Source organism: Spea bombifrons, chromosome 5 (genome assembly GCF_027358695.1).
Source record: "Spea bombifrons isolate aSpeBom1 chromosome 5, aSpeBom1.2.pri, whole genome shotgun sequence".
Taxonomy (NCBI): Eukaryota; Metazoa; Chordata; class Amphibia; order Anura; family Pelobatidae; genus Spea; species Spea bombifrons.
In genome coordinates this window covers 90,697,825-90,709,949 of record NC_071091.1, presented here as the reverse complement: position 1 = coordinate 90,709,949, position 12,125 = coordinate 90,697,825, and the positions used below count along the sequence as shown (strand labels likewise).

General features: G+C 35.3%; 1 protein-coding gene across 1 annotated transcript in view; it reads right to left on the bottom strand.

The window, feature by feature from the left end:
* LOC128496406 (putative leucine-rich repeat-containing protein DDB_G0290503) overlaps window positions 1–12,125 on the bottom strand; it is a 208,103-nt gene that overhangs the window by 137,357 nt on the left and 58,621 nt on the right. Inside the window, exon 8 of the mRNA XM_053466019.1 lies at window positions 678–794. Within this exon, the coding sequence (XP_053321994.1) occupies window positions 678–794 (117 nt within the window). The remainder of the gene's footprint in view (window positions 1–677; window positions 795–12,125) is intronic.

Genomic DNA, 12,125 nt, shown 5'->3' with positions numbered 1-12,125 from the left:
ATGGACCTGCTATTTCTAAAACATTGAAGCACTGAACACAAAGTTACAATGTATGAGTGCCAAAGCTCCCATTTGACCTTGGATTCAAATATGTATTATAAGAGCAAATAAATAAAAAAAATGTAATATTTTCATGGAAGATCTATGCAGTTTTGTCCTTATTTTACAGTTATACCACTGTAGTTGCGTTTTAAGTTATATCTGTTAGCAATACAGATATAAAATATATTAACCCATTGCTATTTCAATGCTATCGAGTTTGCCTAATTAATGTGCTCCACCTATCTGCCACTCAAAGGGTTAAAAAATTAAACCAAAATGTCCCATCTAATCCTTAGTATGATCAGTCCCAATCCAAGTCACCTTGGAATTTGTTTATAGATCTTAGACTTTTAGCTATACTGCAAACATTTACTTGTATGTAGCTTTTATTTATTTTGACGTTTCTAATGAAAAATGTTTTAGCAACAGCCAGCATACCCAGTATTTTTTAAAAAAAGTTTATTATAAGCCCCATACTGAACGATGCAAATCATTAAAAGGAACTTTGGCAGGCCTGCATTTATTTGAATAGAGGTATTGAAAAAGCAATACACCAGATGGGAATATTAAATCAGAAAAAAAAACATACTTTGAAAATATAAAGTATAAAAAAGTACAAAAGGCAAAGGTCTTACCTCTTTATTCGATTGCTCGCACATTTCTTGAGAGGTTTTAAGGTCATCAACTAAAAGGTTGATTTGTTGTTTGTGTTCCTCGTTTGCCTTTAGAATTAAATCTTCCTTAAAACGTATCTAGAAAAAAGCCATAACAAGTGAATTAATTTGCACTTACAATCGTAGTATTTACCAAAAATACCCAACTTTATGAATTACCGTGATTACATTTCTAGAGGTATTTTAAGAAACAACCTGCATGATCGTTTCCTATTTAATATGTTTATTAGAATGTTACAGCTTGTACTACAGACTAAAAAATGATCCCACCCAGCACAACCTCCGCTTTTGTTCTAAAACAATACATTGGTAACTAAACACCAAATTCACGTATAATTTGAGTTTAAAATACTTTTAGACATACTGCTAAATGTAATACATGAATACAACATATAATGGTCCCTATGCCAAAATAACATTTATATAATAGACATACCCACAATGGTACTTTATGATCTATTTAGTTACTTGGCAATAATATTGCTAGATAGAAAATGTGCGTCTGCATATCTTGAACAATGACTTTTGCTAGCCTAAAGATCCATAAGGCACACTTAGACTGTAAGCTCTACAGAGCAGAGATCTTAATTCTTAATGTATTCAAAATGTCTATAGACTACCGTACATAATACGTAGCTGCTCATCTTTTATCATCCTATAAACTGTAAAGCACTAAGTACATCTGTTAGTGCTTAATAAACCAAAACACACATACATACATAGCTTGAAAACCGCGCTTGCAGATGTTACGCATTGAGAACAGATAATAAAGAGAGTGGTGGGCTGAAGTACATTTCACTTCTGGTAACATGCCAGCACAACACTCAATTACAGGACAACAATTTGGTTAAATGAGTATTCAGTATATTTGAATGCAATGGAGATAATATCAGGACTCATGGATTGGGGAAGAAAAAAAAATGTTTTTTTTAAGTTTAAGACCCAAACCTTGTCCTCTAATCAGTAAACCACGATTCTCAACTGAGAGGGTGGTAGATAAATAGAACATCCTTCCAGCAGAAATTGTAAAGCGTAACACGGTAAGGGAATTTAAACATGCATGGGAGAGGCATATGACCAGCCTTAATCTAAGATGGGACCAAGGACCAAAAGGGCGTTAGTCTTTATGGAAGGAACAATGAGCAGACCAGATGGGCCAAATGGGTCTTATCAGGGGTGGACAAGGTGTCCGTGACCAGGCTTGTGGAAGTCATTGTTGGTTATGGAGTATTTAGTCAAATGTCCTTCACAAGGACTGATGCTGCCAACCCCTGGTTCTTATCTGTCGTCAAATTCAATGTTTCAATGATAGACGAATTTCTTCTGATGAAGCACATAGAAAGGCATTCAATTTTCAGGCAGAGCTCCGGCACAAACTAGAACAGGAATCGTTCTGCTGGCAATAAAGTCTCATGTGAGTTATAAGGAATGCTTTGCAGAAAACATGAGGAGGAAAAAGTGAGCAAAACTATTTTTTAGCACCACAATAATACATCTACAGGCACGCTGGAATAAACAGTACACAAAATATGTTACTCCGATTGCCACATTAAATATTTTTTGGGGGTTATCTGAGCATATATTGCAGTTTAGTCTTTATTTACAACTGGCTGGTGTGCACTAAAATGCCAATATTGTGCTCTGTAATGTGAATATACATGTAATGTATGGCTTCGGCAGAAGAGGAAAGTGGAAAAACTTTCACAACAGGGAAAAAGATTACAGTGAAAAATATATTCACTTCAACTTCATGAAAATGCAAAGCCTTACTGTCCACTGCTAGAAATATTTTGCGTGCATATTCCCCCTTAAAGCAAACGATGGCAAATATGTGCACACATATGTATTATTCATACGCATCATTATTATCGTCATCTTTTATTTATAAAGTACCCGGAGATCCCGCAGTGCCATACAATGAAGTTTAGCAACCGAGGAGAAAGCAAGTTACAGCATACACTTGTTGTAATCTATTTCGGATTGTAAAAACATTGAGTCGGGATGCTGCTGGCCCGCTGTAGAGCAGGGACATACAAAGCGTCCATCCGTGGCTATCCGTGTGCATGACAAGAACGTCATGGGTGCATAGGTGAAATCTCAATCACAAAGAGTGCTCTGCTTACCCTTCAGGTGGAGGATGAGCTTTTAAAGTCAAAGTCGCCATGTTTCATTTCAAACAGTAGCATAAACTTTGGTTAGACAATTTTGACTGAGAACCATACCAACTTGAAGTGATAAACACAGTTACATATTTTGGAACGACTAGCGGACATTAAACTGCAGTGACTTAGTGATAAAGATCCCTCCAGAAATATCCCCTCCACCTCATTATAGTGTTGCCCTTCATTGAAATGCCTTCAGACAGATGATCAATAAGTGGGTTAAAAGAGAATTCATGACGTTCCCCATTGTTCTTGTGGGAGACGCCAAGAAGTGTCATTGCAATATAGCAACAAGGAGAACAGTAGATATCTGTCATTGCTCATTAATCAAAAGAAAGGGGCAAAAGAAGTGTTGAGCAAAGTGGACTAGGTAGTCTGGAGTTCATCCTTGTGAAGCAGTAATGGTCAAGACAGGACACCATGTCCATCCATTTTATCTGCTTCACTAAATATTATGATCGATCCCTGTATCGAGCCATCCTAATTCAAGTAAAGTATTTCCACACTGGATTTTATTAGCGAATATAAATTTATCTCTGCTTACTTAATATCAATGGATTACAAAATACTGGCAATTGCAAAATTGTATGTATGTATTAAATACAATACTACATATTTAATTGCACCAAGGGTAATTAGCCGATATCTGTAAATATATTTCCTATATATAAATGATAATCCATTTTAAAGAAAAATATTTGGCTTATGTACCAATTAACCTTCAGACTCCCAAATGTGCAATAGAAGAAACAACGCTTCTTGAAGCGCAAGAACGTTTGAAAAAATTATTATTCTCTATGATATAGTATATATTGAAATAATCAATAATGGTTGAAAATTAAATATGTAAATGTAATGAAAGCATGAGTTATCGTTTAATACAATTGTTTAAAAAACAATTTTCCACTATTTATAAGGGTATCAAAGACTTAGATTCTACTTCCTAAAATCTTAATGAAAACAAAGCACATGTGGGATAATTTAGAAATAAAATTTCTGGTTAGAAAATATAAAATTGATCTTATTAACACAAACCAAATGGAATGCTCCTTCAGTTTTGAATACTTGGGTGGTTTATGGCAAATGCCCCTCCCAATGTATTCCAATAAATCCAGGCTTCTGATTGCATATGAAAATGATCAAATAAATATATCATTCATCCTCTAGATTGTAAACTTGCGAGCCGGGCTCTCTCCACCTAATGCATTGGTTTGTCTTAGTCTGTCAATTCTCGTCTTGTCATACCCCTTGAATATATGTATTGTATTAAGCACTGCGTAAACTGTTGGCGCTATATAAATAAAAGATCATAATATATCTTAAGAAGGCATCTGTAAGGACTAGCTTAATGTGAATTTTAGTTACTACAGAGTGTGTGCCGTGTCCAGAGGCACATCGATTCCAGGTGAAATCTGGATATTTGAAAACAAGAGACCTCTAAACATGGTTGGCTGTATGTTCGATACACTAATCTCATATACTGTATGTTTACTACCTTTCTGCCGAGGAGACTCACAGTATATTTGTGTCAAAACATATTTCTTATTCTATATGTGGCTCTTTGGAATTCAATGATTTTCTGATGGGTTCCTGCAAACAATAGATTCATAGTTCCCATATTGTCCATCTATAGCCTGGACTTTATCATTATTATTTTTTGTTTTATATAAGTAGTATATAATATAACAATTTGATGGCCCTATTCAAAGGATCTTACAATCTTTTTCAGCGCAAAGTACTGTATATTGTGCGTGCAGAAGAGCATACCGTTATAAGCTAAAATGTCTAAAATAAGAAATAATACATGTATTTGCTAAATTATTCTTCTCTACAAGGTGATGCCTTCATGGAATTTGCATTACAAGTGAAGTTGAATTCAGATGGGAGAGTGCATAATAAGACATTCAGTTCTATGGCTGCTCCCTTCATCTACTAAATACATATATATTATATTAAATATATACATTATATATTTCCAAAAACTATAGAGTATAGAGATAGAGAATCCATTCTTTTTATCCCACAATATCTGGTGTAGAACCATTCTATAACAGTGGCATTAATATTTACAACACTGTGTGTGTTAGCCTGAAGGTTATGGTGCAAACATTTTAAGACAATAACAACCTGAAAATGATGATCTATTTGCACCTTTTTTTAAAAAAAAAAAAAAAAGTTTGGAAAGCTTTATCTGAAGTCATGGAAAGTAAGAAACAAAACAGGCCACTATCCACGGTATTCTAGCCCCGTTGTACTAAAATAAAGCCTAGCTTTTCATTGCATATGAAATTATGAGTTTAAAAAATGAAATTTACTTTTTACATTTAATTTGGGGACCCTAATATGCAAAATTTCTCAAGAACCTAAACGATAATGCAAGTATTTATATTATGTACACCAAGGAAATAGCCATGATGCTTTAATCAGAAATATTTATTACATGTGTAGCAATGTTTCAAATCAAATGAATGGCCTGAAATACCAACTGAAAAGTCAGCCAAATATTAACAGAGATACCATCCAATCACAATGACTAAAACTTTTTATGTTACCACATTTTGCATACAACATTAAAGCCTCACTCAAGCAGGTTCCTCCAGGGAAAGGGTTGAATATACCCTGCATAATGCATAGTTAACTCTATATAGAAGCAGAAATATATTTATGGAAGGTGCTTCCCATGACCTGACCTAAAATACACCCGTCCTTTAACTGCCCCCAGCCCTGAAAAAAATGTTACCTCCTGAAACGACCTCAGCCCATTGACCTTGAAGTTGGCTTTTCTGTAGCTCTCCCGGGATAAATCACTATGCTTAGCACAAGGATGCTGCATCAAACTGCAGCTCAATACATAGTGGGAGCGGGCAAGAGATCCAGCCAGAGAGACCCAGATCTCCTCCGTGGGCAACCAAGGTCCCATCCTCTTCCTTCATCCTCAACTTGCCAGGTATTGGCACGGATACGTTAATGAGATACAGTTTGTGATCTGACCTTAATGTAGCATTTAATGAATAAACCCGTAACAGACAAAATCAAAAAGTACTGTCCAGCTTTCCTTGACATAACAAGCTTCCATGGAGGACTATGGAAGGCATAGACATAGACATACTCAATGGATGCACACAGCATCCTACGTACCTGGACATGTTTTAGGGCTGTCATATACCATGTCATAGTTTTATGGCTTTCAAAAATTGTAATTTTTGTTTCAGAGAATGTCTTTGGGAGAAATAAAAGGGGAGCAGACCTGTCTCGCTTGCGTTTTGCAACACCCTGTGTGTGCTCAAACAACTGCCAACCTAATAAACATCCAAAGAGAACTTAGCTATTATTTGATATTTAAGAAGAGATGGCCTAGTAGATTTCAAAATTTTAAAAATATGTTTTCGCTGGTATTAAAATGTGAATTGAATTAATATCCAAATAAACCAGCCCATGTGAAATATGCTAACGTAATTGCTTGAGGACGTTTAGTCACATTTATATGAAGTGTACTTTTCGGTTAATGTGGCATAGTGCCACATAAAAATGATTTATAAAGAAAGTGGAGTAACACGATTCAAATGTCTACCTCAGCAATATATTGTAAGGCTGAATGCCATGATCTACACACATTAGTTAAAAGCCACAAGCATAGAGGCATTATTTCTGACAAGTAAATTGGCCTACAACCACAAAGGGTGATTAATAAGTCAGGACTCCAAAATGAGCCAAATATATCTCAAAGCGGTATTCCAAGGTTTTGTTCTCATATCAACTTTTTTCTCTCTCTCTTCGTTCTAAGTATACTCCACGTGTAAACTGGCTTATCATTAAAGGAGAGACGCTCGTATTACGCAATCAGAACCGGACGAGAAATGCATTGGTCATCGGCAAATATGTTTTTCATTTTCTTCCTTTTTTTTTAAGAGAATAATGTTATAAATAAACTGGCACCACATGTTCCAAAGAGAAGAGAATCATTTAATTTCCCAAATGGCATAAAAAATCATAAAGGGGAAGCATCTATTCTTAAAATCAGTTACTTGTCACGTTGCTTATTTTGCTTGTAATGGCGGGACAGCAAATGAGAATTGTAAAAGATATCCTCCCCAACATTTCAGGTGTCCAAATCAGGATACCTAAAGCAGGACTGGTCCCTGGGGCAAATTGGGACTGCCCTGCAAGAACAGGGCTGTTGGAGGTATGATGATCTATATATATACACATATATCTATATCTATATATATATATACTAATTTAATCAATTTAATCAGTTACACTCTACTTACATTTTCATTAAATAAGATATAAAATATACAATAGTGTTACTCATGTTATAAGCAACATTTTAATTGTTTGCATATGGTATGGAAGGATTAAATAATTTGCATCTGCTAATCTTTTAAGGATATTATTATTATTATGCATTCAAATAAAAATGGATGACTCAATTTTAAATTAGTTGTCAGTGTACATATTCTACGAGTCGCCAATCAACCGCTTTTGGTTCACATATATTGTCGAGCAAAGAATATTAGAACAAAAGAGGGGGTTGGTATAAAGGGAAAGGAACTTGATAGGGAGTTATAAGCAACATAATTCTGAATTGTCATTAACACTCTCGATAAGTAAGGCACAGCGTACATTCGTTCACTTTTTCTCTTTAAATTGAAAAATAATGAATAATTTATCACTTGCGCGCTTCTTCCTACTAAGTCATTCACTCTGCACCTGAATATACTGCACTTAAGAGAACTACTGCTTCAGTCATTACTTTGTCATCTCAATGCTTTGCAATTAAGCCATTTTTATTGATTCATGAGCCAATTTAAAGCACAAGGTTGTTTCAATTGGATGAGTTTGTTGTTTTACTATTGAACGTTTAGAAATTAGTGGTCTGACATCCATTTTTCTTCTTGGGGGCCACAGTATGTTCCTATTTACAAACTTTATTATTGAGTTAGGAATACATTTTTTTCTTCTGTTTAAGTTTTCTTTTCCTTAAAAAAAACTATAAAATGGGAACAAGCATAAATGTTTCAGGAATAATGCAGAACAAATTGGATTTAATTAATCAGCATTTGCATCAAAAACCGAAGGTTTTTAAAAAAAACACTGAAACCTTGCATTTTAACAGCATTTTTTCTATTTTTAATAAAATATAAAGCATTGTTCCTTGAATTCTTCTTTCTTTCATAAGAAGTGCAAGTATGTTGGAACAATATATGTACTTATACCTTCTTAAGGGTACATAGTGGGAGCAGGTACAGTATCTCAAATTAAATGTTGTTACTGCCGTTGAAATCAATAGGAAAAATTTACACATGTGCACCGGGGTCTAAACACACCCTGCAGGAGTACGTCACGTGCCGGGAGATGCATTCGTTTCAATGCATCTCCTTCAAGGCATTACGCTGAGGGGTGGGGGAAATGGCAAATGCATTTTGGGGGCATTCTGCAGAATCCCCCTCGCAATCAAAGCAAAGGACCACACGAAAATGCAAAGAGACCACACGCCTATCGTATCCATTAACATGCATATGTCAGCTGGAGTGACCCTTTAAGTTGCTGATTACTGTTGATTGGCTCAGAGAGTAAAGGTAGTGATGAGAAGCAATAGAGCTTTAGGATAAGGAATAGATTAGATAATGCTGGTCCTGCCGCTCTGCTACTTTAATAAACAAAAGTTTTCCTCCCCAGTTTTTATGCTGAGTGGATCTTCCACTATCCCCACTGTATAGTCTCAAATTATTGCTGTTCAGTAACCATTTTTACTATAACTTTCTGGGCTTAGTTCTAAAATTAGTGGACACTAGTATCTGTTGTGCGCAATTGTTACACATTTGAGTAAGATTTGATAAAAGCATAAAAAAAACTCTGTGTGACCTCCTGGCATTCTGCTTTTTTGTATATCCATTAACATGTCAATGGAAAGACAGTCAAAGAGATACGTGGAATTGTTTAACATGTTAACATGGTAATATCTGATTCATAATAAACATACAAAGAGATATTTTGTAATAAAACGGGACAAGGTTTCAACTATGTGTTTCCAGGATGAGAATAATTTGCGCTGCTTTTTTAGATCACTAATCAAGTGAATCTGTGAGGATTAGAGAAGAAAATCCACTGGAAAGGATAATGGTGATCCCTACAAACCACTTTAAAGATTTGGTACAAAGTAGGCTAAAGTAGAGAGAATGTCACATAATCTGGAAATTACTTGGAACTGAAGATCCACAAATATAAGCTCTGTCTTACTAGAACTAAATCACTTTCACAAATGTATTAGGATGGTCAAAATAAATAAATAAAATACAGAAAATATACAGATAAATATCCATATATGACCTGCCATGGCACCCTTATATTTTATATACAGCAGCCATTAACCACATAACTCCAACATGACTGATGTGTTATGCGGTTGCACATATAATACTAACATGACAAACGTAGCGCTCGGCTAACTAATCAAAAAGTCCAATTTCGCAACCAAGCTAAACCGGGAACCAACGTGACACATGGCAATGGCGGGGGATAGCATGACGAAAACAAAGAGGAAAACAGCGACGACCAGTGATATCTATGATAACGTGGGGTATATGGATGAGAAATCCCAGCAGCTTTCCCAGATGGGAAGTACATGAAACACATTCTAACTTAAGAGAAAAGGAACATCCCACCTAAATATTCCCTTTAAAGACCACAACATACTTAAGTGCATTGAAGAAGTAGTAGAAAGAGAATATACCATATTATATATATATATATATATATATATATATATATATATATATACACACACACACACACCTTGTTCTGCATACAGCACATCACATAAACTGTAGGCATACAGTTAAGAGCCTTTCTGATTTACTAGAAATATATTCTGTAACTGTCTACACTGCGCATGTTCTTTGTGCACCTTAGTTGACATGACAAGATAAAAAAGATGCTATGTACATCTGATCAGACCCTTGCACTATAAAATAAGGCAGTTTTAGGATTTTCGACCTCTCCGATTAGACCACAGAAAGCTGCGAGGCCAATTACCAGATACGATCATCTGCCTCAAGACCCCAAGACCTGCTGCCGTTGGCCTAGGACAGAATATACCGGCGGCCATCAAATAACCATGTAAATTAACAGAATATATGATTAAATGATTTAAATGGGAATAGATTATTCCAGGGTTTATCCAACACCTAAGAAGATACTCTGCAACCAGAACATCAGCGCCTCCACAAGCACGGTGAATAAGTAAATGTAGTATATTAGTCACTAAAAGGGGGGGGCTTTAAGTGTCTGACAATCGCTAAATACATTGGTGACCTGATTATTTGTTGCTGCCACGGCTATGGATTTTCTCCAAAAATTGGATTGCTGCTAAGATAATGTAAAACATGGCAGCTGAGCTCTGAATAGCCTGTAGTGTCACTTATCTATGGAATGAAATTAATTCGCTGTAATTCATTGCATTAAACTACTTATTCGCTGGCAACAATATTCCTATGAAAATTGCTTTCTCGGATGTCATTTGCTTTATGACACTTGTTTTAGAACAACTGTATTAGCTAATGATTCTGGAAGGAAATTAAGATTAGAGACGTTCATTGTAGCAGTAAAGGCTACACGTCACGCAGCATTAACATTTTGGGTGGATCTTTGCTAATCTTTCTAGGTATTTTTATTCGTATCAATTTTCTTTAGAACTTTTATTTGTATTATTTATTTACTCATTTATTGAAAGAAGATTGCTCTGCTCATGTTCTTTTTACTATGTACTTGGGATATAATACATGTCACGTAAGCAAGTGTTACTCTTTACTGAGAGGGTGGTCGATAAGTGTAACAGCCACCCAGCAGAAGCGTGAATTTAAACATGCATGGGATCAGCATATGGCTTGAACCTAAGATAAGACTGATTAAGGTCTGAAAACAAATAGGCAGACTAGAAGGGCTGAATGATTCTTATCTGCCATCAAATTATTTTGCATTATTTTTTTAATTTAAATTATATATTAATACATTAAACACCACTGTTTTAGTGTTGGATTTATAATTCACGCACATATTGCATAAAAGAATATTAATACGTAATTTGTAAAATCAGGATGACAAGGAACTTGATTACTTTTTTCTAGTTCCATACGCTTATTTTTTATTATCATTTATAACCGTCCGAAAAAAAAAAAAAGTAAAAACGCAGGGCAAAATAGCACATTACTTAGTGCTATATGATAGATCTCTGGGTATGTATGTAAAATAAAGTGGGGGGGTATGGGCCAGAGCATTTCTGTGGACCCTTAGAAATATGGCCCCATATCTCATAAGGACCACCTGTATATTAGCAATTACAAAATGAGGTAGAGTCACTTGGTACATAGCTACGTAATGTAGAAGGACCATCTTGCAAGGTTAAATATGCTAATTCCTTTTCCATCAAAGCATAAGGGCAGGTGGCCAATCTGGCCATGTTTGGACACAGCAGTGCAGAAAATGACTCCGTCTCCGTATGCCGCTACCGCGCGCGCCGTACATTTAGAAATATGAAGGGTGAGCAAGCCATTATTCAATGTCCTTGAACAAAATGAAATCCTGTGTTTTCAGGTATATAGGCTCTCCCTGGAATGATTTATTTTCATTGTGACATCAATATAACTTAACCAGACTAATTCTCTATAAATATATCATCACGGTCTACCCAAATGAAAAAATACATTTATGATCTTAATTGTCATAAATGTAATATTAATGACAAATGCACTCGCTGGGAATGTGACATTATATATATATATATATATATATATATGAAACATATTTCTTTCTTTAAAATAAAAGGCTGAACAAATTCTAATTGGTGCATTCTAATATTATTGAGAATTGTCATGGACCAGTAATAATAGATTTGCCAGCTCAATTATCCTGAAACGTGCGCAAGGATGTGCCGTTGAGAATCAATCCAATGCATACGTAATGCTGCTTCATAATATACTGGATATTGCTTCTGTAACAGGTTACGTAAAAGTCAAAAGGTCATTATGCTTCTGCTTTACATATTCCCATGCAAAATCTGATCGCTCTTATTGATGGACAATGTCATAAAGCCATCACTATGTTTATAGACATTTAATTGAAGACAGCGTAAAACGATAAACTAAGAAACATGCATGGTTGACTCCTCCAATTCAAACCATAAATCATACTGATGTTCAGACAAGTCGCCCAGACACAAATTCAGATGATAGATGAGCCATTTAAC